The 27,971-nt window shown below is 41.0% G+C and overlaps 1 protein-coding gene across 1 annotated transcript; it reads right to left on the bottom strand.

Moving 5' to 3' along the window:
• Positions 1-345: 345 nt before the first annotated feature.
• On the bottom strand, positions 346-27,790 carry NAA25 (N-alpha-acetyltransferase 25, NatB auxiliary subunit). Its single transcript, XM_042828854.1, has 24 exons — positions 27,708-27,790; positions 24,660-24,745; positions 23,634-23,772; positions 22,148-22,266; positions 20,463-20,537; positions 19,549-19,656; positions 19,025-19,103; positions 18,447-18,558; positions 17,974-18,063; positions 17,471-17,640; positions 16,656-16,768; positions 14,690-14,897; positions 13,794-13,883; positions 12,945-13,125; positions 12,240-12,339; positions 7,757-7,908; positions 7,372-7,497; positions 6,833-7,076; positions 6,487-6,610; positions 6,082-6,147; positions 5,527-5,624; positions 5,211-5,321; positions 4,610-4,756; positions 346-3,541 (listed from the first exon to the last, which is right to left on the bottom strand). Exons 1-24 carry the CDS (start codon positions 27,763-27,765, stop codon positions 3,419-3,421), a joined length of 2,919 nt encoding a protein of 972 aa, XP_042684788.1. The 5' UTR covers positions 27,766-27,790; the 3' UTR covers positions 346-3,418.
• Positions 27,791-27,971: the final 181 nt, after the last annotated feature.

Genomic DNA, 27,971 nt, shown 5'->3' with positions numbered 1-27,971 from the left:
GAGCGTTCCAGGAGCACGTGGAGATTTTCATGTTGGTATCTGTGCACTTTCCTTACTCTGACAGCCCGGGTGAAGTGCGGGCGAGCAACGCACAAAGCCTCAGTAGCAAAGGGAGAGAGAATAACATTAACGGACGTAACCAAACCCCCTCCCTACACAAGCATAATTCTGAATCCCCATCCACACGGGCCAAACAATGAGCATGCTCCGTGCACTTTATCTTCCCTCGCTGTAGTTGTTTTATCATTGCCATATACCAGGGTGCCCGAGTCGACTAAAGTTAAATGAGGAGCACCTGTTAACCTCACGACCATTCAGACAGAAAAATGAAGGAGGCAGTAAAACTGATTTGTAACGAAACTGACTTTATATAAATTATAAACCCATCCAGTTTAAAGCAGATCTTTCGCAGTTCTGTCACTTATGTCTGTAGAAGGCTGAGGCATACATATCTTCTACAGTCATAAATTACAATGAATATCAAGGAAGAGAAAGTTCAGATAAGGCTGCAGAGACAAGAAGAAATCCCATTTAAGTTACTAACGGTTAAAATAAAGTCATGATTATCAATGATCGCAACATATAAATGCAACTCTTGAACAGTTAGAAGTGGTAAAAAGTACAAAAAAAGGTACAAAATGATGGGGAACACAAACAGGCATTGTACATTTTCTTCTGGATGTAGACAAAGCAGGGTAAGAGACTTCTGACCTTTATCTACATCAGACACCAATTTAAAGCAAAGAGAGGAGTTGAGGAAATCGGTAAAAGGATCGTGGCTCATGATCCCAGTAGTACAAAAGCAGTATTTTGTCAGTCTGTAAACAGTAGACTTGGTAGGGGTTTTTTTTCCCCAAGTATTCTTTTCAAATCATTACCAAAAACAAAAACCCACCCGAGTGGAAATGGGTGAACAGCAGCAATGGGTTATAGCTTGAACTTCTTACCAAGTGCCAGTGGGACATATGCTGGAGGGGAAACACTCTTTTGTAAGAAATATATATTTAACTGTACACAATTTGTAAGAATTTTTCCCTCAACTAAGCCCCCAGACAATCAGTACAATCATTTTTGTACCCCACCATCTCCTCCCAGAGAGGATTTAGTTTGTGAAGAGATGGCATCTGGTTTATAAAACACTGAGTAATCAAAAAATTGTATTCCACAAGTTTATCATTATTCACCAGCGGCCAGACCTGGAAACAGGACAGCAGGCAGCTCTGAAACACAGCCAGCCTTCCCCTGACTTGCAGATGGTTTGAGACCAGCCACCAGCAGACCTGAGCCATGCCAAGTGCTGACAGGAAGCGTGCCATGCTTCTATCTCCTCTCAAACCTCTTCATATGACACACGTCTCCCCCAGCAGTTTCAATTCTGCTTTTAAGGGAACGGATGCAGAAAACTTTTTTTAAAGCAAGTTCTGCTTTCTGGCACACGGGATTATAAAAAGCTTGATTTTATTAACATCACTTACAATGTCAGTGTTGTTTATTGAAATGACTGGTTGAGTTCAACTTGTTGCAGCAGCAGTGCAAGGAAACGCCAGCACAAGCCCGCCCTTGGCCTGCGCCCTCTGGATGAAGATGCCATGTCAACTCCGCATCCAACACCGGTGCTGCATGAAGCCCTATCTACGTTTGCACTGCTGTGGGAAAGGGATGGGGCAGACAAGTCTCAGCCATTGCTGATATTCCTCCTTTAATTAAAATGAGCAGTGCAGATTTCTGGCTCAGTGCTTCTCCATCAATTGCATAATCTCTGCAATACCCTACATGTTTCAAAGCATCAACATCAGTTACCAGTCTTGCTTTAATTTAAGGAACACACCCTTCTTTCCAAAATGGTATTTCTATACAACGTGTAAGACAGTTCAATTTGCTCAGGAAACGTATTACTATAAAGCAGACTTAACACATTTTGGTATTCCTCCAGCCCAGAGCACTTACCAGACATCACAGTTAAACCATTAGGATCTCCACATTTAGACAACCTGCAGACAGCCTTCTTTCCCTTGCAGGATGGGGCAAAGCAAAACTAAATCCAGCAAGAGCAGCAATGTGGAATTTTTACACAGGGGATTTATTTTAAAAAAATACTCTCATCAACATTCTAGCATTTCTAACAAAACATATCAGAAGAGATGACAAAGGATTGTCAGCTCTCTTAAAACTTTAAATATAGACTTCAGATACTAGCTGCTTTAAATCAAAATGACTCTGTAAAAGTCTGACCTGTCCCTTGGATTGTAGGTGCAACACATACTTTTTTTGCCTACAAGTTTTAGGCTGCATTACTCATTTAAAATGAAAACAAAAACAACAGCAGAAATGCAGATTCAGTGGGAGCAGATGATGTGATTGCACTACGAGAATGCCTAATGAGCTCTAGTACTTGAATAATCAAAGATCAACAGCAAAAAGCAAGCATACAGTTATAAAAAGTATTCTCAGCCTCATACTACAGCGGAAGCAAAAGTTACCTCTGCCAACTTAAAACCAAAGCCAATAGGATTTAATTTCTATGAAAATATTTAAGTCTTAAAGTCTCAGTAATCTAAATACACTTCTTTAGAAGTCATGATGATTGCTGTTTTACATTAAACTGTCATGAAATTAGAACGCAGTGTCAGACATCACTGCAGCTATTATATACACGGTCTCTACTTCTGTCTTTTGCCAAAACGCTGACTCCCATCTCTCTAAAGCTTAATGGCCAAGTGTGCTCCTCATCAGGCTTGAAGTTTCTCTGAACATGAAAGCAACCTGTGTGTATGCTCATACTACCTCCTTCCTCCAGCAGCTCTCTCCACGTTCAGCCCTTCGAGGAACCTGCCTCACCACTAGGCTCTGCTGGAAAGCTGCACAGAGGGTGTTCTGCAAGCATAGCCTCCCGCCTCCCTGCTGGGCCAACACACTGAACTCAGTAGGACCAGGTGGCTTGTGGACAACATAGGCAGCTCCAGAACTGGCTCATTTCATTGGAGGTGGCTGAATGCGGGCATCTACAGCTTCTGCATTCCAAGGCAAGGACCATACAAAAATTACAAACACCGTATGGTGATGAAAATACAACTCCTTTGAGATCTATGCTTTACACTGGATTTCTATTGCTGCTAACAACCATCTCCAGTTGTTTCTAGAGATCAGAAGGGAAGAAAGTTATTCAATTTTCTCCTGTTGTAATACGCTTATGAACATGTATAAAAAGTGGTCAAACCCCGATAAGGGTCCCTGCTTCTCGTTTATGTACAATAATTTAAGTCAGCTGAATACATCTGTAATACCTAAAAAAATCGTTTTATGATTTTAAGTCCTTCATGCATTATGAGGAAGTTCTGGATTGAAGTGATGGTATATTGGATGTTGCTCCTGTCTGGGACTCTGATATCACTCTCCTGTGGAGTCTGTCAGTGATTTCTCAAATCTTTAGTTTTTTAATAGTATCAAGTCTCTTTTTCAGCAGTTCTCCAATTTCCTGAACCGAGTGTTGGTAACTGCTCTGGACCTTCCCTTGCACAGACTTCGTAAACTTTTTTTCTTCCTGCAAAATGCAAAAGAGAAACCAGTAGCAGTTGTTCAAGTTCTCCCATGAAACTTCCCCCACCACCTCACCTCAGCAGTAAGCTTTGGCTGGCAAATAGCAGCAGCAATACCCCATTCCTGAATCACATCAGAATTTTCACCAACACGTGAACATGAGAACTTCTTTCAAAAGCACTTTTTAGTTCTGAATGCACAAGGCTGCAAACACAGCTGTAGCTCTGAGCAGAGCTGTGCAGATGGCCTATTGCTGGATTTACTGCAGCCATATCAAACAACAGATAGAATCACAAACATCACAACTAAACACAGAAAAAGTCAAAGATTCCCAGAGGTGCTTCTGCTCAAATCCACGTGAATCTGACGCAGTTTTGGCAGGTCCACCTTGCGCAGCTGTTTGATGTCTTTCATAAGGATGGGAATATGGAGGAATCTCCCGACTCAAAGAACCAGAACAATCACAAACATCAACAACTATCTGAAAATACCTGATGTTGAAGCTTCTTTCATATTAAGAAAATGTACTTTAACTTTTACTCACAATCTCATACGTTAAAGTCTAAGATTTCCTTCCTTTGTTAGTTTTTAGTGGTTTTGTGGTTTGTTCTGTTTTTAAAAAGATACTTCTACATCAGCTTCATACAACAACAAGAGAAGGGAAATTTGAAGTAGTGTGCTATGAAATAGAGGACAGGCTAACTGAAAAAATACAAGCTGGCTAACAGCAGATAGGTGGATACAGTTCTGAAACAGGCGAATGCAGCATTTAAGCCCTCCCCAGTTAAAAAAGCCTTAGGATCTTCCCAGACAAACACGTATGCCAGTGCCCTGTGGGTCAGATTCCCTACTTCAAGACAAATGCATCAGAAATCTCTTTTTATCCTAAGTGACAGCTCATAAGACAAGGCAGTCAATGCACCAGGTGAAAAACTACAAAAATACCCCAACTCACCATTCCAAAACTCAGTGTGGTCCCTAATATTTGGTTAACAGCAATTAAGTCATCCTTAACAGGTTATCTGTCACACACAAGCACACTGATCAGTCACATAAAAATGGAAGTTCTTACCTGTAAAAGCAGAGTGTCCTTGAGGGACAGCTCTTCAAGTTTTAGTGCAGTCAGAGTTATTTCAAGCCCTTTGATGTGATCTATTACATTGGAAGTTAACGTCTGTAGCTCAGTAACATAATCCAGAAAGTGTGTAAATACAGGTGGCTAAAAAAAAAATAAAAATAAAGACATGCTTTTAATTTATAAACACATACTAATGTCTCTTAGTGACAATTTTATATGACAACTCAATTCATAATGCTTATTCTATTCCACACCCACATACCCCAATACTTAAGCTTAAATCTATTTATCCAGATAAACACTACCAGTTAACTAGTGTACTGCAATGCATTCACAGCAAGAAATCTGTGATAGTCTAACTGTATTTCCTGTTATAAAGTTGTCACACGATGTCAGAGATGTGGCAGAAAGCAGAAAAGGAGTTAAAAAAAAAAAAAAAAAGAGGTTGTAAAGTAAGCTCTAACAACACCAATTCTACAAGGCAGAGTTCATGCAAAATAATTTGTTAGCATGCCATCAATCCTGATTTTTCTCTCCATACAAATAGCTGGATTGAGGGGGATGGAAGTGGAGGAGAAAAAGGTATATTATCTACCATGGCTACATTGGTTTCTTTTTTTTTCTTCTTCTTTTTTTGCAGGTTGGATTTAAAAGGTCGAAGGACACCATCACAGTAACTTGATACCCACTGAGTGACGGAGATGGTCTGAAAAGAAAGGCACAGGTATGTTACAAGCTGCATTTACAGGAGGTTTCTAAACTCATTTTAGTGTACATTGGAAAGACTCAGAATTCACAAGAGCTCTGTTTTCATGACTGATTAAACATGCAACTCACTGCTTTTTAGCCTCAACATTTCCACTCTACAGTGTTCCAAAACTTTTCCAGAAGAAAAAAAAATAAAAAAATACCTCAACAAAGAAGACTAAGTTTTCTAGCAGGTTTGGCTGAGTTTTCAAGGTGCCATCTTTGACTTCAATCAAGTCACCTTTACATTTATTGAACAAATCTGAAAAGAAAAAAAGGAAAGCCTTATTCAGGACATGCAGATCAACCAACCCAAACGCTCATTTTCTGCCCAGCATGTATCTTGGTGTAGCTCTGACTGCTTTGCAGACTAGGCTGTTATTGATAGATTTAGCTAAAGACACTCACGACACTCCAGCTCCAAAGTTCCCCTCTAACTTGTATCTCATTACAGATGGTATCTCCACACAACACTAGGACCAAGTATCAGGAAACAACAGCTGCTAAGATTAGGCTGCAAGGTAATGAAATGATAGTGCATTATGTGGATGCAGCAACTTTGTAAACAGACAAGGTAGGGGCACTCTCAGCCTTGCTCTCAAGCATCTTTCAAAAGGGTCTGCAGATCCATTAATGCACTTTCCCAATGTGCAGCACACCTGGGAGCTTATAACACAAAGCACTTAATGACCAGAGTTTTTTCTTGGGTTACTACTTACCTGTTAGCCGTTCTATTAAAGACTTGAAACTATTCCCTATCCTCTCCTGGACTTCTGCTGAATCTTCTGAAAGAAAGAAAAAAGGCAGCTATGAACTATAGGTCCTGTATCTCCTGCTCTTAAAAAACTGGCAGGCATTTCAATGTAATTCAGTGCTAGCAGTGGAAAGCTAATGCAACTGCTTTCAGAGAGGATGCTGTATTACATCAACACACACCACAAAAATGAAGACAGGGATAAAGCATCGCAGTGCTGTCTCCCAGGTAACAGTGTCATTCAAAAAATAAAACAAGTCATAGTTTGGTCCACATCGCCCGATGTCTAGCAGTTTTCAAAGTGGAAACATACCGCATTCCCTCCCACCTCATAACCATCTGGTTAAGCCCCTCCCCCTCAAGCACTTACCTAAGCCATTGGTATCTAGTTCATAAATATCACTAACAAGATAAAACAAGCTAGTCTGGCATTGACAGCTGCCATTACTGAAGAAGCCAGCCATTCGGGTAGGAGGAGGGCCAAGGACAGGATACTAGGCAAGAAGCAAAGAAAAAGATAAAGGTGTTGCAGCTTTTCCTTATCCAGAACACAGTGTTTGTCTCTGGCACATCTCTCAGTCAGATTCATACACTACAAACTCAGGGTCAGTTAAGTGCATTCTGCAGCCTGCTGGACGTTACAGGACGCATTCAGTTTTTCTGCTTGCATTCACGTTCATTTAATATTTGAGGATAGCTTTTTCCTTAAAGGGTACCTGAATTTTTTGTTCTAGAAACTTCTTCCCTGAATCCACTGCCGCTTCCAGCTGCTGAAGCAGAGATCGAATTGTATCAATCTTGGATGAGACGCCATTCTCCGCAGTCTTTTCAGAGTTCTTTGGTTGAATACTGTGACTAAGAGTTGGGAGTCCGCTTACTAGCCTTAAAGTTAAAGACCGGATTCGCAACCACAGGGTTTCTTCCTCCAGTGAGAGTTTCCTATGTTCTTCAGAAATGTCCCTAGAGAAAGGCACCAAATGTTTTCAGGAAAATGCTTAAGTTTTGCAAAGCTGCAAGCTTCACTCAGGTACAAAAGCCTACCTGAAGTTATCAAATAACGTATTAGGAGGAAAGAATGGTCAGAAATTCAGAAAACCATTAATATGTAAAAAGGCAGCACTGCTAGAAGTGATGAACGAATGTTAAATTTGCAGTTAGCCAGTCTAGAGAACGTTCTGTTTACCCTGAAAGGATTTTCTTCACCATGTGCCATAGGAAAAGGTACAAAACTACAGTTAAGGACATTTCTACTCACCTGTCTTTTGGATCCCAGTTAAACAAGACTGTCAGGTCTCTGTTGTCACGCAAATCTTTCCATGGAATGTCATCCTCTTCTGGGCTCAGACTCATGGACTTTATGCTTTCTTCTAAACTAGAAGATCTGTAGATAAGATTAAATACTATTAGATCAAACATGTGATCACTGGAAACAAACACTTAAAAAACTGCATTCTCTCCACTGTTCAGTTCCTCACATGTCACCAGTGTTGCACTAAGTACAAAGAAGGATGCTGAAAGAAAGAGCAACCAAGAGCAGCTTTCAGGTTTTTGTCAAAGTGCTGCTTGGTCAATATTCTACATATGCATAAATCCTAACTTTTGTCACACGTCAGTATTGCATTCGCTGCTGCTGTACTTACATATTTGCTTCAAGTAAAAGGTCTAACAACATCCGTTCTGTGCGAACTTGTGCAAAGTGAAGGGAAGAGTTCAGCCTATTTCTAAATGCAATGAATTCTGGAATCTTCTCAAATGCACCGTATTTGTAGGCTTGAATGATGTATTCTGAGGTCTACAAGAAAGCACACACCAGCTTTGTATTAGTTACTTCCATAAATTCAGAATAATCAAGAGTTTAACATGGTCAATACCAAGAAATTTTCTGTGCTTTTCTGTGGCTTTCACTAACCCAGATGTACAGAATCTGGCAAATGCTCAAACTGTGGGAGAATCTTGCAGTTTTGCTTATCTAAGTCATCCAAGTAGTTTTGTTCCTCAAATTTAATAATGCCTAGAGGATCTACCAGGCAGTGCTGTTAAGTAACCAAACCGACACTGAACAAAATCAGGTTGCTGTCAACACAGACTGAAAAATACTTATAGGTTGGGAGAAATGATTTTGGAAGTTTATATTTTATTGTTGTTTTTCAGACGGATTATTCAATTTGTTGTCTCACTATGAGAAGTACTTTCAGGCAAAACAGACACATCCCAGATTTTCTGGAACTGACTTGGATGTGCATCACTTATCACAACATAGATAAAGAAAATTACTCACACAATTTTTTCTTTCTCTTTATTAGTTTTTTTTTTTTTTTTTTTTTAAATACAGTATCACAAGGTAATATCATACACACGTGTTACAGTACAATCTAACCACCAAAGAAAGCTGCCAGTGTCCATAGGATAGTTTGCTTCCCCTCTGATGAAGCGCAGCAATACAAGCCACATAACTAACATCTCTCAGCTGACCAAGTAATTTCCAGAAGATTTCTGTGATGAAGAAGTCCCAAACAAGCAGAATTTTTCACCGAAATATACAGTAACTGGAATGACAGAGTGAACAACTTATGATCCCTGTCAATACAGACGGCTGTATTCTTAAATCAGTTTCTCCACAATGGAGAAATTCTGGCAGATCAAGTATTTTCTTCATCGCATGATTATGAAATGCACTGAAGATCAGAGGCACCAGAAAGTCCCCAGGGCAACCGAAATCTGTACATCTGTACTGTACTGACCAAGACAACCTGCCTGGAAGGGTTTGAGAGAAGAGGAGCCATCATTCACAGTTAAAAGTCCCCATTTTATTTTCTTTCCTCCCTCCAAAATAGGAAACGCCTTCTAGGTAGCTCTACCTTTTTCCTATGCAATTTGGTTATTCATACTGTATGAAAAAATATGCCAAATATTCAGCAACATACCCTCTGATACACAGCTTTGCAGAGGTCATTGTCAGGCTACGGGGCTGCACTATGGGTGCTAATTCAACTGCATCGACGTAGTTTTAAAATCCCCATAAGACACGGTGTTCTGTTTGCCTGCAGATCTGGAGAAATTAAAGACGGACGGACACAAGAAAATTAGAGAGATTACTTGTGATTCTGCATTTTTAAAGGAGGGCTATCTTGAGAAGAATGAAGTTGCCCTTTTAGTATCAGTCAAATATAGCAATACTGCCTTTCATCTTCTCCCTGTTATTGGCATCCTCTCCCAGAGCAGAAGTATTATATCAGGACTGCACAGTATCCTGGAGAGCTGTTACTTATGAAACCCACTCTTAAGAGGATTCACTTTAGATTGTTAAATTCAGCACGTCCGGAGGACAACATCCAAAGTGGTCACTTGAAGTAGTAGCTAAGCATGTTTTTTTGTTTGTTTTTAATACCAGAACACTTTTTCATACTCCACACTTCCTGCTGTAGGCAGAGTCCCACGCACAGCAGAGAGCACTTGCAGGACACGTTCCTTACATTGTAGCAAATATTCAGCTAAAACAATCTACAGAGAAGCAGGCAGTTGCTGAAATAAAGTAAGAAAAGGTAACCTTGATAGGTTTAGTCCTCATTTACCACTGCAGTTAGGTACTGTAATGGGATCTGAAAGGAAAGCTCATTCCAGGATTCTGATTGTGAAAGGGAAACCCCAGCAGAACCACTGCAGCACACAAACTAGTGGCTATACTCTGACCTTGTGATATCCGAGACATTGTATAGTAAAGGACCATCCTTTTTCCTCCCACTCTGTTCTTGACACATCCTTAGATGAACAGCATGCTGAATTGAGCCTTCTCCTGCTTCAGTCTGCACATCATGGTTTTTTTGCAGACACTTGCTATTTGCAGGCTAATGTGGCTTGTGATGGGTTTCTTACAATCTGAAGACAATAACCACTGGAACATCCAGAACCCATGAGATTTGGCTCAACTCAAGAACAACAATGGCTCAGTTCTTTGGCTGCAGTACTCCAAGAGACATGACATGAGCAGGATCCCAAGACACATCTTTGTCTTGTAGAGTGAAGCACGTAATACTGATTGCATTGTTTTTACCCCTCTGTGGCAATTTCAGCCTTTAAGGTGTAGCAGTGAGGCAAGCTGAACAATTCAGGCACCATTTTTCCAGCATTTCTCGACGATGAGCTGAGTAGTATTTTCCTGGCAACAGCACTTGGAACATGATTCAGTGGGCCTTTGCTAGTGTGCATACACTGAGTTGCTGAAGACAGTTACCTTGTGCTCTGCAAGCACCTTTATCATTCTTGACAAAGAGAATGACCATCTTCCTACTTCAGTCACAATGTTTTCCAGGGAAAGATGGTTTCTTGCTGCTTTACAATACAGTGTTCCCAAGCAGATAAATCACATCCAGTAGTTTCTTTCAGTTCACTTTTTTTTTTCCCACCTGGCACATTGCAGTGGAACATTTTGTTTAAAGAGTTGGTTCCAGGCATTGGTTCCAGGTACGCTCTTCACTGAAGTCATTCAGTACGTGTTAAAGACTGAACAAGTTACTCAAAAAAACCCACAACAAACTGCCACTGCCAACAACAGACATGTTGGAGAAAGCTGTTTGGATCCAGAGCTTCACTCTAGCACAAAACATTGTACTCAGTGTACTCAATGCAAAGATTCTTAGCAAGTAGTATCAGTGCTTAAACAATAAGCAAGTAAGGGAAGCAAAAGAGAGCGAGCTTCCACCCCATGACCCACATACATCTCTGTGCATCCCACTCCCTACAGAGAAACGTCCACGTCAGGCACGGGTCACAGTAACTCAGCATCTACCTTCTAGACACAGGTGAATGGCAACTGGTACCTTGCACACAGGAATAGTCTGCTGCCAACAGCACAAGGATATTCATCTGACGAATTACTGTCTGAGCACCTTCAGAATCTTTACTACTCAGTACAGATAATTCTTGTGTTTTTACCTACTGCTGAGGTGGTGGAAAAACTGTATATCTGCAGAGCCCCTGCAGCCAGTTTAGCCAGTAACTGCAAGGATTAAAACTGGATTGCACCCTTCTTTCTTAACTGTCAAGTGAAAATAATTTTCTTCCCTCACCTCTTAGCAATGAACAAAATGTAAAATATAAAAATAGAGATCATACTCCCAACTCCTCAGAATGGGACAGTCTCACAAACCTTAGGGAGATGGACAAGCATTATGCATATAGTTTTCTATTACTGTTCTGGACTATTCCCACCCCTCTACCCCCCCCTCCGCCAATTTGCCCAATGCATTTCTACCAAGATTACAAGAGAGTTGTTTACCATTCTCCCACTCAACCCACTTTTCAATCAGGACTAATTTAGACAAGTACTGTTACTAATCAGCAAACTGCAAGTACGATAGATGCCTAGGTCACAGCACACATTTAGGAAGGTCCCCATCTCTTGGAAGAATTTAACTACTTTTCTCTCTCCATTCCATTCTCAAGGTTCTCATTCAAGACACCTTTCTTTTAATTCACACCATTTCACAGCGGTGAACTGAATAAAGCAGGTAGCTCCCATTAGCACAAGACCAGACTTAGCAGTTTGTTCCTATCACCTGAAAACAACGCAGTTAGTCATGACTTCAAGAGTTAACTTTTCCCTTCTGAAATTCTCCCACATTGTTCTTTGCACTTCCATCTTCTGATGAGCATTCTCCACCACACGTCATCACTAAACCACAGTGCCTCAGGTGAGTGCAATACTGAGCTTGTACAAATGTCATCAATACCTTGACTCACCATCCCTGGCTGCTGTGTGACTTTTTAAAGTGCCAAAAGTCAGATGACACCAGGACTTACTTGCTACATTATGTCACACTTATTCTCATAAATCACAATTAATTCATTTATAAATAATCACAGCAACTTTTTGAGTATTCAAATTGGCTGGTATAATAATAAATAAAAAGCTACAGCAAAACTCCATCTAACAAGTTAAAAACCTTTGTAGTGAGAAATACAGGCTGAGACAACCTTCACTATGAACACAGAGCTGCATGTATTATTTCCCTGTGTGACTACCTACTACAGTTCTGTAAGTTCTTACGTATGGCACAGAATTCAGTACGGCATTATCAACATAACTGCCCTGCTACAAGGATGCAGAGGTTTCTTTCAACTTACATCTTTCTGGTTGGAGTGGAAAAACCTGAGTGCAAAATTGCAGGATTGGGATGCAGCAGCGTAATGGCCCAGTGACTCTGCATAGCGTGTCAGAAGATAACTGCAACACAACACAGCACAAGTCAAACATCAGCACACGTGCTGGGGGAATTCTGAATTTCAAATGCAGCTCTGAATAGAGAGCTACAGCCCAATTCAGCTTTATTGAAAACTCTAGAGATTTAACAGGGGTACTCTCAACATTCATATTAAGTTTTAAACAGTAAAGGAAGGAATTCTTCACTGCATGTGGATGCTCAGAGTTCTCGCTCATTTAATGAGGCGGATGGAGGAACTTTATTTTGACACTCACAAACACACTAATTGAGGCAAGGCCACTTGGTTGTGTTTGCTTTAACCGCTGTTCCCAAACTTTGCTCAGCAATGACCCAGGCTGGAACACCTAGCTACAACTGGCACCAAGATAAATATTTCACAGATTTCATATTCATGTTTAATTAATATTCCTTAGGTCCAACAATGATTAAGATCACACAGGAAAGATACTCTTCTAGAAGCAGAGCACACTGCAGTAGATTCATTTTACATATTTCCAGAACGCTTTTACAGAACACAGTGAAAATATGACAAATCTGCCATCATTCATAGGAACAACAACTGAAGATCTCAAACCACAACCAATTATTCTCAGTATATACTACCCACCCGATGGTGTCGTGCTGTATGTGTTTTGCATCAAGGCTGGAGTACAGCTCTGCAACCGGTTCAAATGCACCAAGCCTGCAGTAGATTCGAATGAGCAGCAATTTAAACTGAGCATTAGAAGGACTATGAGATAATCCTTCTTCTAAAAGGGTTAGGCACTGCCACACAGCCATCTCTTCACCTGGTGACAAAGATAAAAACACAGGTGTGAACAGGGAGGGGCACAGCACTATTCACATCAAATCTCCCTTCCTCCTTTTGCACTTCGCTCAGCACATTCCCACACCAGCACTACAGCTGGTGGAAGAATAATTCTTTACAGGGAATATCCAGCTCACATCTGCACAGAGCACAATCCTCACTTACCAGAGAGACATTTCTGAGATTATGAGACTAATGAAGCAGAGCAGATGAGAAGTACAGAATCACTAAAACCAGAGCAATGAGTCTCAACAGAAATCTAGAAGCTAGGAATCCAGGAGACAAAGTACATCAAGGGGAAAAAGAAATATTTTTCAAAACACCTCTGGTATCAGAAGGGAGTTGTCAGCATTACTTGTGCAAAGGGAGAGAAAAATATCTACATGGTGAACTTGGAACAAGCTTCTAGGGATGGACAACACTGAGCTGCATGAATCAGCAGGACTCCATCAGAACTTATACAAATTATATAAAAAATTAAATCCCTTTGGAGGTTAACAAGATTGAGAGGCTCCAGAAATACCACACAGCAAGAAGAAACTGAAAGCTATGGGACTAACAAGCAATGCCAATGCACAGTGGCCACACAGACACAGTCTGCCTACCCACAACCATCCCAGGTGCTATTAAGCAAATATAGAGACATACCTTCCTCTAGCCACAGGTCAAGCAGCAGGTGAACTGCAAGGAGGCAGTAATAATCTGAAAACTGCAATTCCGTTTTCAAACAAGTTTTCCCTAAAAAGAAAGACAAAATTACCCTGAATTGCAGAGTTAAAGAACTACTACGCTGTCAGCTGTTTCTCACATTGCCAGCACTATCAAGTGGCACAGACACCTGGCAGATGATAACCACTGCTCAATTTATAAATCTCAGAAGCTTTCTTTAAAACTAAACCAACTCATGCTTTATATTTACAGTTTTTTCCCCTCAATTCATTGTGCTTGAATTGCTAAAGCAACACATTTTATTTTGTCTAACATTATGCTTCCTTGGCTCTTCTGTTCTTGGATTCAAACTCCAGATAGAAGCACTGAAAACAAATCAATAGTTTTCACACAAATTCAGGTGTGTTTTTTTTTTTTTTTCTTTCTGATTACCAATTAATTCCCATTCATGATTTTGGAAAAAAAAAAAAAAAAAAAAGTCCAGCCACTTCATATGTTAACATCTGCTAGAAGAAAGAACTTTGTAAGATTTAAACACTGGTAATAACGCCTATGTTTCTGTCCTATACACACCATTGATAAAGCCTGCCTTGCTCACAGGAACAGGCAAGCATAAAAATGTACCAGCTGAGCTACTCAGGAATGTCTCATCTACTTCAAAGATACAAATTGAAAAGAAAAAAAAAAAAAGGAAACAGAATTCAGGTGCCCAAGGATGTAATAACAAAGAAGAAAACACGGTGTTACCTAGCTGCACAATGGATGTTACACATCAGTAGTGATACAGGCCATCAGTTTGTGCTGTCACACTCCCCTGGAAAAAAACTCTCAAGCTCAAAAAAAGCTACAACACTGGTTTCAAAGTTTGTCCTCACCAAACTCCAGTCCATGGTGGTATCTTAACATTAACTCCCGGACCACAGTCAGCTTTTGCTTCTTATCCATGGCATGATAGATACCAAGCAATCTGGAGAGCTGCACCACACACAAGTGTTGTTGAAGAGCTTTGATATCGGCTGGCAGTGCGATTTCACTCTCTGTTGTTGATGATAGAGGGATTACTTCCAGCAATTGACTGATGAACTGGAAGAGAAACAGTTGTCAAATTTTGCAGGGCAGCTGGGATTACACAAACAGAAGACATCATTTCCTCTCTCAAATCAAGAAAAGCAAATGAGGTGGAAGTGTCAGTGTAAAGCACAACGTCGCACTGAAATCAGTAGCTAGAGAGTCTGTTTTTTAATTTTTAATTTTGGTGAGCACAAGTTATGGCTTTGCTTAATAGCTTAGCTTAGTTCATCAAACAGACAAAAAAAATAAAACACAGGAAGTTTCCAATACATCGACATACAAGGGATTTCAAGCACTTGGTAACACCCAAAGTAATAACAGATGCAATTCAAATAATTTGTTGCCAAAAGTCTACAGCATACTTAATGAGAAATTGTGGTTTTATTACATTTTACATTATTACATTTTCTTTCAAATCCAAAGCGCTGCAGTGTACCTAATGACATCACCATCTGATTAATTTCTTTTAACTTGTAAGAAGAGTGTCTCACTGTTTACAGTTTTATTTAATGGAAGACAGCAGATTTCTCACAATACAATCAGGACTGGACAGTTTTTTTTGTTGCTGCCTTAAAATTCAACAGTGTTTACAAACTTAAAAATGGATTTAATTTAATGAATTTGGCTTTACTACATTTGATCTTTAAATAACTACAAATGCAAGGGAAAAACACAAAACAAATCCATGCCAGGAATAACAGGCAGGTAAGAGGAACACAGCACCATGCACAAGAATTCTAGTTTTCCTGGGGATTTTGATGAAGATCTGACAAATATTTGCAGTTTGAGATTTTACTGACTTGTGCAAGAGCAACCAAATTGCTATACTGCACATATTTCAATTCCTGCCTTTAGAAATTCAAGACTGATGTGAAGATAACAATTACTGCTGGAGTATCTACATGTTTTCAGTGGCCAAGAAACATCACTATGATTTTTTTCGTTTTTGTCCCTGAAAATTGAGATTAAATCTGTTCAGCGATTCCAGAGTTACCTTGCAATGGGATCACCACTCCCCAAATCATGAATTAAACGTGTTACTGATCACAGCTGCTGCCAGTGGGTAAGAACACACTTTTCACTTAATATATATCAGCAGCAACCAACACACACCCAGGCCACCGTTCTGCTCATTTGTAAGGCTGTAGGCTTACATTAATAATGTTTACAAGTCAAGAAAATATTTTAATAAACTAAGAAAACAACGATACTTTGTTAACAAATATTTTAATGAAAGGCCTCTGGCTGATCCAGGATTCTCCATTTGGCCGACCCAGCACTAAATTGTACACAATGGCTTTGAGAAACAATGAGATGAGTGACGGGATTCCCAGCTGCTGAAGTCATTCAACAAGCTGCTCATGACTCTGCACAAACAGACTTTTAAATTGAAAAGAGCTCGTTTCAAAACGATTCTGGAAAAGGTGCCACAGTTCCGTTAGTCACCGCCTGATCAGTATCAACATGTCCGTTCTGCAACGTTGCAGCACAGTATAACATGCAACGACCTACCTGGATCCATCTTTCCACCCAAACATGTAAATTTAACGAGGAAAAATAAGGGATAGATAAGGTAGGAAAGGAGAAAGATGTTTTGTGTAACAAAAGCTGCAGTACACAGCAAACACATCTCCCCTATCCGCTATTCTAAACAGATCAAGCTTCAGCTTTTTCCATCTCTTAACAGGACACAGAGGTACCTCAACAGAGCAGTACAAGAGTGCAAACGAGCACACTCTAGTTCATGCCAGCATCTCAGACTTTCCTCACCTTTGTGTATTGGCTGCATGGGAGGAGATCCACAAATACTTTGAGATCAGTGAAACAACAGGGTTTGTCCCCAAATTTTTTGAAGTACTGGAACATTAGTTCTTCTGGATCACCTAGGAAAAAGGGCCAGTTCATCTTTTTCATATGCTTCAAAAGCTGAAACTATAAGATCATTTTGAGAAACATTTGATAATTCATTTTTAATTTGGGATTATGCAGAGATTTGCAGCCCTATTTGCTGCACTGCTGCTGACTTTAACCAATGCTCACTGTCTTTAGTAACCAAGGACACACCTTAAGAGCTCAGTATAATAGGCATGCACACACAGTCCCTGCTTATCTAACTCATTTAGGAACAGGTAATCACAGATATTGCTGTAATCACATTCTCTCCTTCACTGACTCCCTGACTGCAGTTTTTAAATGCAGGTTGTCAAAAAGCAAATCTTGGTATCATTGGGAAAAAAAAACAAAAAAAACCCCACAAAACACAGCAACAAAACATCCAGAGATTACAGCTAACCTGAAGGACTCTGTACAAAAGCAGTGCATCAGGAATGCACTTTTCATCACAGTGACACTGATCATATGCTCCCAAATTCAACAGATCCTTTAACCTGCTAACTTTCACAAGCCCTGCAGCAGTCTGGAACAACTTCCCTTTTTTCAAGGTTCATCTTCTAATGCTTTCAAAATTCTTTATGTTACTGAAACCAGCACACACAATGTCAGAACACATTGCTGAATTAAATACATGCTGAATTAGATACAGAGAGGTTGCTTTGTGTTCTCTCTCCAAAGTTAATGGCTCTTACCTAGTTTATATTCATCATTACAGCCTCTGCAACGCAGTCGTCTGATCAGCTCCAGTTTAGCTAAATATGGGCCTCGAAGTGGCCGAGTGCTCTTAGATTCTTCTGTTATTCTCTCTTCTACAAATTTCACAGCTTGCTCTATAGAATAGTGCACCTCTCCTTCCAAAGAGCTGTACAATTACAGAGACAAGATCTTTATTTTCCCCCATTCCGAGGTCATTAACAACATGTGTTCAAAGTACTCCCAGAACGCTCTTAAGGAAATCTGGCATGAGGGATTCTCTAATTTAATAACATAAAAAACATGAACTGGAAGAGCTCTATGCAGTACAAACCACTATTTATACAGCTGTTTCCAACAAACTCGCCAGCCTCCAAAACAAAGTAGGGAGAAGACATCATCTGGAGCCTGATGTCAGGAAGTCAACCAAAGACAGAGACAGCACTGAAGGGAAAATCTCTCTTTTTCAAAGGAAAAATTCACAGCAGAACTGTTGACTTACTGTTCGTCTTCCAGAGGAGGTGTCCAGGATTCATCTATGAGTTGAAATACTGAATCAAAGTAGGTTATATAGAACTGCCAATCATCTGAGCTGAAACAAAAAGCAGACACAGAACAACGTTTAGGGAACTGCCAAACCAGTAACTCACTTCCAAAACTGCAAAAACTGAATTCAAGGAATAGCAAAGATTTATACTACAAAAACTACAAGTGTACTAGGAGTCATTTCTCCTTTAATAGATCTTGCAACTACAGTTCTGATAAAGCCTCTTCCCTGTGACCCCCCCCGCACATCCTCCATCCCATTTTGTTGCTTCTTTCTCAACCACTGGAGTGTAAATATTTGAAAATACTCTCAGAACCTCTGATATTCTTCTGCTTTAACCACCATTTACGAGAATTACTGAGGAAGGCAATTCACAACCCGTCAGGGACTTTTCTTCAGTCCTCAATAAGATTGCAGAAATGTCTCACTTTTTCAGCAGCAGCCTTCTTGACAGCGCATTGCACTCTGGCCACCTACACAGCTTCTTGTACATTGCCATACACTTGTTCTCACGGCTTTGGAGCTCGCTTGTCAACTTCTCTAAATTAAAAACAGAAGGGCAAATTTATTTAATCAATGCATTTCCTTCTGTTATTATAAAGCATCAAAGCAAGTTATTATAGTCGAGAATGCAAAGCAGTAAGACAATACAAGACTCAAAGACTGGAAAGGCCAAATTTCCTACGCAAATCTTCACATCCCAATTCCTTAAAACTGCAAGAGCGTTTTAATCACCAGAAAGAAACAGACCACAAACATCAAGGCTATAGGAGACGTATACTCTTGTAAAATTAATTGTGGCGATTCTTAACTATTGTAAGCATTTGGGTAAAATCAGTCTGTACAAGTGGACCTCCAGAGTTTGCTTCAATGTTTGAAACTGGTGCTAAAAAGCAAGCTTGCTTATAAGTGTGTGGGGCGGCCCCTCCCAAAGCCAGTGGACAATCTGAAGCAAAAGAGCTATTTTTCCATCACATCTGTGATTATTGATGACAGAATAAGTTACCTCCTAGTTTTCCTCTCACAACATCTAAGGCTTCCTGATATTTCTCCAAACGTTCCAGAATCATGTAATAAAGTTCAACCTTAGAAAAAAGATTAGACTGCAATTAAACTTGCTAGTAAAACAATGTACAGGTATGCCAAGAAATAAAGCAACTTGTGTTACTGTCATTAGAAGGAGAAGACAGCAAGGACTGCACAGTTATCTTTAGCATCCCAAGGGTGGAGCACTCAGGAATGTAGGTCTTTTTTCCATTATCAGTCCTAAAATGTCTCTCGGGGCCTCCCAGGGAGCAAAAACAAGTACTTCATCAAGTCGAATCAAATGCCAAAGAATTTCCTTGGCCACTCTTTCACATCCCTCCCCACCCTCTGCTTCTTCTCCTTCTGTACCACCACATTCACATTTAATTCCAGAACACTACTGATTGTTATCTTGCAAACTTAAAATCATTAACTTCCTTTAATACTGCACTCCTCGTCTCAAAAATGTTGAAATCAAGCTGAAAAAACATCCACAACTCTTACTTCAGCCTCAGCTTCGATCTTATCCTCTTTTACCATTTTTTCCACCATTCTCTCCGCTAGTGGCAAAAACATCGTCTTTGAGAGGTTTTCATCCTGTGCTGAAATAGACTGGAGAAAGGAAGAACTGCTGTAACACATCATCAGCTTTTGGTAGTCCCACACATTGCTTTCCTCTGCACTCCATGAGAAGAGAGCAAAATTGGATGCTTTAATCCCTCTTCCCCATATTCAGAAACATCATCCATACACACGGAGAGCAGCCACACTGTTAAACAGGCAGCAATAAAACTAGCGAGCTGAAACACTCTCTGAACTGCACTGCCTAGAGATTCATGCATCCAGGCACACCACAGCCATGGCAAACAACACGTAGCAAGAACACGCTTGGATTTTTCACAGCACGGTATTTTGGAGAATGTAATCAACAAGTCCATGCTTATTTGCTTGGCCAACACTTTGTCAGGTTGTTTAACTACTGCTTGAGTCTATTGTCTCAACTAACACAGCACAGCTTATCTGCTGCCTGTCACTGCAGATTTTCTGCAATCTGAAAGACAAGCTAAGGCCAGCACCCCTAGAGCCTTTGTAGTCTAAGTACAAAGAGGCACAATTCTGCCTAAGAGGCTAGAGACAGTACCTGCCTAGCTTAAAAGCTGGCAGGGTAATAGCCAAGATAGGAGAAGAAGTTGTGAAACTGTAAGACAGACCAGTTAAGCTGCATTTAAAAAAAAATACAGCATTTGTTTTGAACCATGTTAGTAATGTGGTTTCAGGAAGGTCCCACCATCCCAGCATCATACAGAAATGGCTCTGGCATTTTACTTAAGATATCTCTAATACTTTCACTCAAACTATTTCTATGTTTGCAGTACAGCTGCAGTAAAAGTCAGACTAATTTTGAACAATGTACAGACCTGCATAATCAGGCTCATCACAGACCAAAAATAGTACGGATTTTTGGGTACGATCTTATAAAGTGCCATTCCAGCCTGAAAAATAAGAAATTAATTATTCCTAAAGCATCTGTTTATGAAGTCTCGTGACAGACAATGCAAGTTAAGCAGCAATGATGGCAACAAGCAACTTGAAAACAGCAACTAGATGGAAGAGCTTTTAATCAACCCATAAATCCTTCCTGTACATAACACACTGCTGAAGAAGAAAGAGAGTGAAAGTTTCAAAGATGAAATACTTTGAGCAAGTTTGACAAGGAGCAGCAGTGAGCATGTGCACGTATGACTGCCTGAACAGATGACAGCTTTAATTAGAAATGGTAACTGCATCAGGAAGCAGATTTATTTGCTAAGAGCAAAGCAAGATATTTCCAGCACTGATTTTTTTGGGGGGGAGGGAGAAGGGGGGAGCTGCAAAAATTGATTTGGACTTATGCAGCAAGCAAGAACAGGCTTTAAGTCTTTAACATTGTATTCACACACACACACACACACACACACACACACACACACACACACCTTTTTAGCAATAATCCTTTAGCTTGCTGTTACATAACCATCAGTGGAATACCACACCCTACCAGAGGGCGCAAGATTCAGACCTTAACACACAGTCATGCCTTCTTATCAGGTCACCTGAATATAGGTAACACCAAAAAGCAGATCTCTATTAATCAACATCCAGGCTTATGGCCAGATACACAGTAATGCTGTATTTTTAATCTTTCTTAGTATGCTTACATGAAGTTCACCACCTTGGTAAACATCATGTACATCAATAGCTTTGCCTCTGTCTGCAACTTGAACTCAAACAGCTTACAAGCTGGGCTACAATGGAGAATAACACTACAGCTTAATATATTTTCCTTCAGTTATTCAAACCACGCATATAAAAATTCAAGTCACCTTAACACAGCAGAAGCAAGGAGTTTAAGAGTCATTTACTTGGCTCCTTTTTTTTTTTTTTTTTTTTTTTTTTTTTTTTTTTTTTTTTTTTTTTTTTAAATACAGAAGAGTGAACACACATGTTTTGAAAAGAATCTTCTCCATTTTTAGGCATTCTCCAGGCACCTAATTTGGAAGTGATGAGAACAAAACTAACCAGCATGACAATGCTCTGCCAACTGAGAAGATGAACTTGAAGTACTTTTAGTTGTGATTCAGTGAAGGCAAACATGTTCAAGCCTAATTGTATGTTAGATTTCAAAGGTAGGAGCATGGGCAAGATTGCTTTTCCTAAAGACAACAGTAAATTAAGGAATAAATCAAGACTGAAAGCATGGAACAGAAGATCTTGCTAGACCTTCTTGTACCTATTCCCAAATTGCTTTATAATACACTGTAAGTACCACGGTGTTCAAGACAGAAGAGACAAAAACCTCCTGTTCCAAAATGGCCCATCAGAGCACACATGCACACATTCTACTCCTGTGGAGTGAAACATCAGTCTTCATATAACCCATTCCCTAAAATAATGGTGCTTTCAGCCCTTCTGCAAAAACAGAGCACAACTTCTGCATCAGCTGAGCCTATCTCTCTGGATGATTACATGCACCTTGAAGAGGCATTAACAGTTTTTTAAATAAACAAACAAAAAAAGGCTTGTGACACCTCAACAAGACTAGAACATGAACCATTGATCATACCTGTTGCATCTTCTTGTATTCTCCAACCCTGGCATAGGCCATGAAGAGATGAGAGTGATACTCTTCACTGTTGGGGACTTTCTTTACAGCTGCCTCATAAAGTTTAGTTACAAGTTCCGCTAAATCAAAACCAGATGCTTGAGTTAAGACACATTTGGGGCTACATTTAAAGTACAGCCACCTAAAGATAGCAACAGTGATACTTTGAAGAGTAACCAAATTATACTCATTAACCACAGAAATGATACTCACTCCTTTAAGACCCCAAGCACTACAAACAGTAGACTAAGGAGGAAACTGTTTTGAAAAAAAAAAAAAAAAAAAAAAGAAAAAGAAAAACAAAGAACAGAACAAACCAAGAATAGTTTAACAGCAACAACTGGACTGCTCAGAAATGTACTCAAGTACTTCCCTTGAGCAAATTTATCTGCTTTGGACTATTAAGCTCAATCAAAACCTTCTGGTCCTGGCAGAACGACTCCATGCGAATTGCGCATCAAAACACAAAACATTTTCAGAGCCTGATATCAAGTTAGTTACTCTTATTGAAGGTTTGCCCAAGAGTTGTCACTCTTTTCTCTGTTGCACTCTTAGGAAGTGAAATACTTCACACTGTATTTCTTAGTAGTAGGTCTATCGTGACAAAATAATTAGGACACTATGGTAGGCAAAACTTCTCATCCTTCCAATATTTTTCTTCTTTAGACATATGATCCTACCTCTACTAAAAATCCTAAATACTGAAATCCTACCTCTACTAAAAATACTAAAAATGACATGCGGTGTGGCTTTCGCACAGCTTACACATCACTGACATCTGTTTCTGCAAAAGTTGTTTCACACCACTGTCATTTGCTCCTGCAATTCAACAGGAAATGCTATCGCCACCAAGAAACACAAGCTGACAGAAACAACTGCAGAGCTGTAGGTAGCAGCACGTGAGGTCTGGATTCTTTCATACAATTTCATGCAATTTTACTCAGTCAATCGTTCACAGTTTCAAATTTTATAATACTGTATTGCTACAAGGACCTGATTTCACAAAGGTAAAATCAAATGGGAGACCAGGATTTCCCTTCTGTTTATTTACACAGCTTATCAAGGCCTGAACCCCTCGACTACAGTCTAACAGCATAACAGATTAGTCATCCCTATTACATACAACAACAAATCCTTTCACTTAAACAACAAAATCAGTAAACTCATGCTGATCATGATGGACAGTTATGGCATGCCATTCTTTTATAGGAACTGTGCACACAATAATGTTAACAAGAGAAGCCTATACAAAGTTCTTTGCTTTATGGTGATCAGTGGAGCCTTAGAGATATTTGTGATATGTCATTTAAATTCCCCAGCCCCTTAATAACATGCTTGAACACATCCGAACTCTGGACTTCATACACTTCCCATGAAACTGTTGGTCATGTATACTTTTGAAAGAACATAACTATGATTTTTAAGAGAAGCAAAGGAAAAAGCTCACGTCTATGCATTTCCCGGTAAAGAATAGTTAGTGCTTGCAAGGAATTATCATCTGTGGGTTCAAGTGCTGCTACTTCTTGTGCCAGAGCATACGCTTCATCTTGCTTGCCAGTTCTCTGCAATCCAATTGCCTTTAGAACCTATTGATATAACACAGAGGCAACTGTTAAAAACAAAGTTGGCAGTTACCAGTGAAAATCTTCTCACTCCTCAAGAGGAGAAGGTTTGCCCAAGCACCTAATTACTTCTAGAGAACTTACGTTTTTAATGAAGTGGAAAATTTCCAAATGCAAGCTGCATCAAATAGCACGGCTTTCTATTTCTTAATACACATGCAGGCCACTAAAGCATCATCTGCAACTCAGTTTTTCCTACCTGCAGGCTCAAAACTGACCAGTCCTGCCAATTTTCATTTTTTCTTTTAATAAGTGGCCAGAAAAAAGTGACATAAATGAGATTCGGGTCAATGACACTCGCTTCAGCCTGGGAAGCCCCCAAACAGTGGAAGTGATACAAACTGTAGAGGAAAATCCATAGGGAAAAATAGAAAGATATTCAAGTGTTCAAGAAACTGAGGAACAAAACTCTTTTCCCTTCAGCAGGGGCACAGCAAGAAGGACTGTGAATGAGGAGCAGAAGAGCAATGCCTCAGAAAATACCTTATTATGTTTCACTAAAATTATGCCTCCCAAATAAACTCCTACAAAAAGGTACCTCAACTGAAGGTCTCAAAGAGGCATTTTTAAAGGCACAGCTCATCTGCCTTGGCTGCTCGCAGTGGCTCTGATAGGGATCTAGACAATTAGCAAGTGCAGCCACTTACACCAGTCAGCAGAGGCACCTCCCTTGGAGGATCTGCAGGATTTTTCAGGCAAACAAAGAATTGCATGAATTAGAGTAGTCAGATGTTCCAGAGTGTTCAGAATACACTGCAGTCTCTGGAAGATCAGACCACAAAAAAGCACAGCAGAGCACTGCAAGTCCCAAACTAGGCTCAACCACGAGGTCAGTGAACAACAACACTTACCTTTGCACAGTGAAGATCCTTGTGTTTTTTGAGCAGTTTATCTGCTTGCTGGATTGCCATTTTATTATTGCCATTATCAAGGTAATCTGCGTAAGAAGAACACACACAGCATTAAAACAGAACACAAAACCATTCTAGAAGGCTACCTCTAATTATACTGAAGGCTACATGTTGTCAGGGCAGCGGTGCAAAATGCATTTTCCCTGTACAATTATTCCTAAACCAAACAGTCAGAAAACGTGTCACTTCGTAGACTGAGAGATCACCTTGCTGTGCTAGTTCTAATCATCCAAACAAACAAGCTTCTGTAATTACTCCACGCAGGTCATCATACCAACAAAAGAGCTGTATGACAGAGCAGGTTCTGCAGCAACAGCCCTTCACTAGAAACTGAGATTTCACTCTTCACTTCAGGAAAAGAAAGAATTAACTGGGTGTGCTGCTGGGAGATTTTCAATGACTTTTAATGGGCAGTAAGTCAGAAACAACACGCTTGCAATCTATCAAAGTATTAAGTAAGATGAATCGTCCACATGCTCTGTATTTGAGGCAGAGCAAGACTGTCCCCTAATAGAATACCACTGTGCCTTAACCAGAGCAGTTCTAAAGACAAAGGAGTGGAGATATTCTGCTATCCAGTTGCACAACACTACAGCTATATATAAAAAAAAAAACTTGCCTTGAGACCATTTTCTCCTTCTTTCAGCTTTGTATTTTAATTTCAGCTTCCCCTACACCGCATTATCGTGTTTGTAATTGTCTGAAACAAGTAACTCTAACTTCAGGTTAGAGCATGGGCCCAACACTCTTCCCCTCCCTCAAAAATTAATCCTTATTAACCCAAACCTAGCAGAAAAACCAAGCTGCAGCTGACAAGCCAACAAGGAAGGGACTGCTTGTGCTGTTCTGGCCTCTCCCCTAACAAATTATGAGCAGATCTAATGCTGAAATATTGAAATGACATTACACATCCTTTTCTCTTCAAGATCGCAGCTCTCATTATGAGATAGAACTCTTAATGAGTCAAGAGGTGACCTTTAGTAATTCCTCGGTACGTTGTACAAAATGTGCATCTATACTAATGAGATTTATGTTCTACAGATTTAGAGTTTGCTTCCAGGGCCAAGTGGTGCAGATTTAAAGTAGAGCTAATTGGACTCCTGAGACCATACAGACAAAACCTCAAATGAGGCTGCCTGCCCGCACCAACCAAAACAAAATGCTGCTGTATCAGATATTCAGACCATTTGAAACTGTAACACAGCACCGCTACACCACTTAGCTGTCAACCTAAGGAAACCTGTGCATCACATTTAACCTTAAAGCTTCAGCAGAGACTTCTCAGTGAAGAGGTTTTAAATATTCTGCAACACAATATCCCAGCAACTTCTCCATGCACAGGCAGAGATTTCTTGATTTAAGGATCCATGCTATAAAGTTCCACTCGCACACAAATTACCCGCCAGCCTGCACTGCCTGCCCTGGGATTGTTTAACAGCTAGCTGCACCGATAGCATCTCTGCTTCAGGTCTTCTGAAGTAAATCAAATAAACCACAAGCCTCTCTAAACTGCACAATAAAAGGATTCTATTTTGCAACAAGGAATAAGTTTGTTGGAAGCCAAAGCAGTTGGCAACTCCTAAAGAAATTCCAACTACAGGAAAAGAATGTTTAAGTCTACGCTAGCTACAAGTCTGCGGGTGGTTACGTTCTATGGCTGTAAACGCAACATGTGGACCTACAGGTGAAAGCAGACAAAAGAAGACAAATGGTAAACTCATCTGTCAACGAGCCCCAGCTAATCAAGGAACAAGGTGCAAAATGAAAAGCACTTTTTAAAGTAAAAGACCAAACTTCAACCTCATTCTGCACCTCATCACCTTCACCCTCATCGCCTGCCGACAGCCTCTGTGAAGTTGTGCTTCTGCCTGTGTAAGGAGCAGCACCAAAAAGGAATTCAGACCTCACAGAGCAGAAGTAGCAGAAAGCATTTTTAGATCTCTCTCATCAACATTTACACTCCAAAACCAATGCAAGGAAATGCCTATCACCTGGGTTAACATCAGCTGCATCAGTTTAAGAACAGACATTACATAATACAAAGCAAAAATAACTGCATGCTAGTAAATATGGTAATTGCAGTACATACAAAAAAGAAATTGTTAAACCGCATGGCTGTGACCAATGATGCAACAAACTTTAAAACACAGTTTGGCTTGATAAGAAAAGCAATCACAGAGCTTCCCTGGGTTTCTCCAGAACTCAACGGATGCAAACCTGAACCCAGCTGTTCTCCCTGCGACAGCAGCACCCAGGCAAAGGGCAGCCCAAGGCAGCGGCAGCTCGCCAGGGCCCTGCAGGGAGAGGTACTGAAAGGAAACGTGAATGTGTTCTGGAACTGCAATCCGTTTTGCTGTTTCAGAGCAGGAATGACACCGTAGCCCGGGGAAGCAGATTTTTCGCTTTCTCTGTATTTGCATACACACAGAAACTTGCTAACAATTTCTTAAGCAATCTCAACTGCACGCAACAACCCTGGAAACGTTTCGGGGCAGCTCATCCGAGAGCTTTCCCAACACTACCGCTCCTCCTAACGTCGCTCATCTTCAAATTAATTTCCCTAACAAAGTCATCAGTCCGTGCCATTCAGCACGCAACTTTAAAGCGCCCGTGACCGCTCGTTTGTTTTCGTTACACGAATGAACCGACCCGTAACCCCAACTCCCCACGCACAGCGATGCGCAGGGCAGGCGCGGGACCGAGCAGCTCCGCTAAGAAACCAAACGCACAGCAACAGACGGAGGTGCGGGGAGCGCCGAGAACCGCACGGAGCGCGGTGGGAAGGAGCCCGGAGCCCGGCACGCAGCCGGGAGCCCCGGCACCGCGGGGCGGGAGGCCGCAGCGCCGGGCGGAAGGGGCGGCCTGGCGGCACACACCGGGCCCGCTCGCCGCCCGCCCCCCCGCCGAGGCCCCACGGGTCCGGTCAGCTCCGCGGGGCGGCGGCGCTGCACGCCGGGCCCGGCAGGGAAGGGATCGCGCGCTCCGTACCGTAGATGGGCCGCAGGCGCCGGTCGTTGGGGTCCTGCACATGGCCCCGCGCCGCCATGATGAGAGCGCAGAACCGCAGTGCGCAGCCGCCGGGCCGGGCCGCGCCGGGGGCGGGGGTAAAAGGGACGGGCACGAAGCGCTCCGCCCGTCCTGCTGCGTTGTGACATGGCTGCGGGGGCGCGGCGAGCCGGGCCGGGGGCTGCGTGCGGCGGCAGCGATAGCATTGGTGCGGTGCTTGTATTCACGTAGCTCGCAGCTGTGCCG

The sequence above is a fragment of the Centrocercus urophasianus genome, unplaced genomic scaffold (assembly GCF_019232065.1).
Source record: "Centrocercus urophasianus isolate 14NV4802_14NV808 unplaced genomic scaffold, USGS_Curo_1.0 seq_30, whole genome shotgun sequence".
Classification (NCBI taxonomy): domain Eukaryota; kingdom Metazoa; phylum Chordata; class Aves; order Galliformes; family Phasianidae; genus Centrocercus; species Centrocercus urophasianus.
Note: the sequence above shows the minus strand (reverse complement) of the source record. Positions and strands in the feature narration are given on the sequence as shown.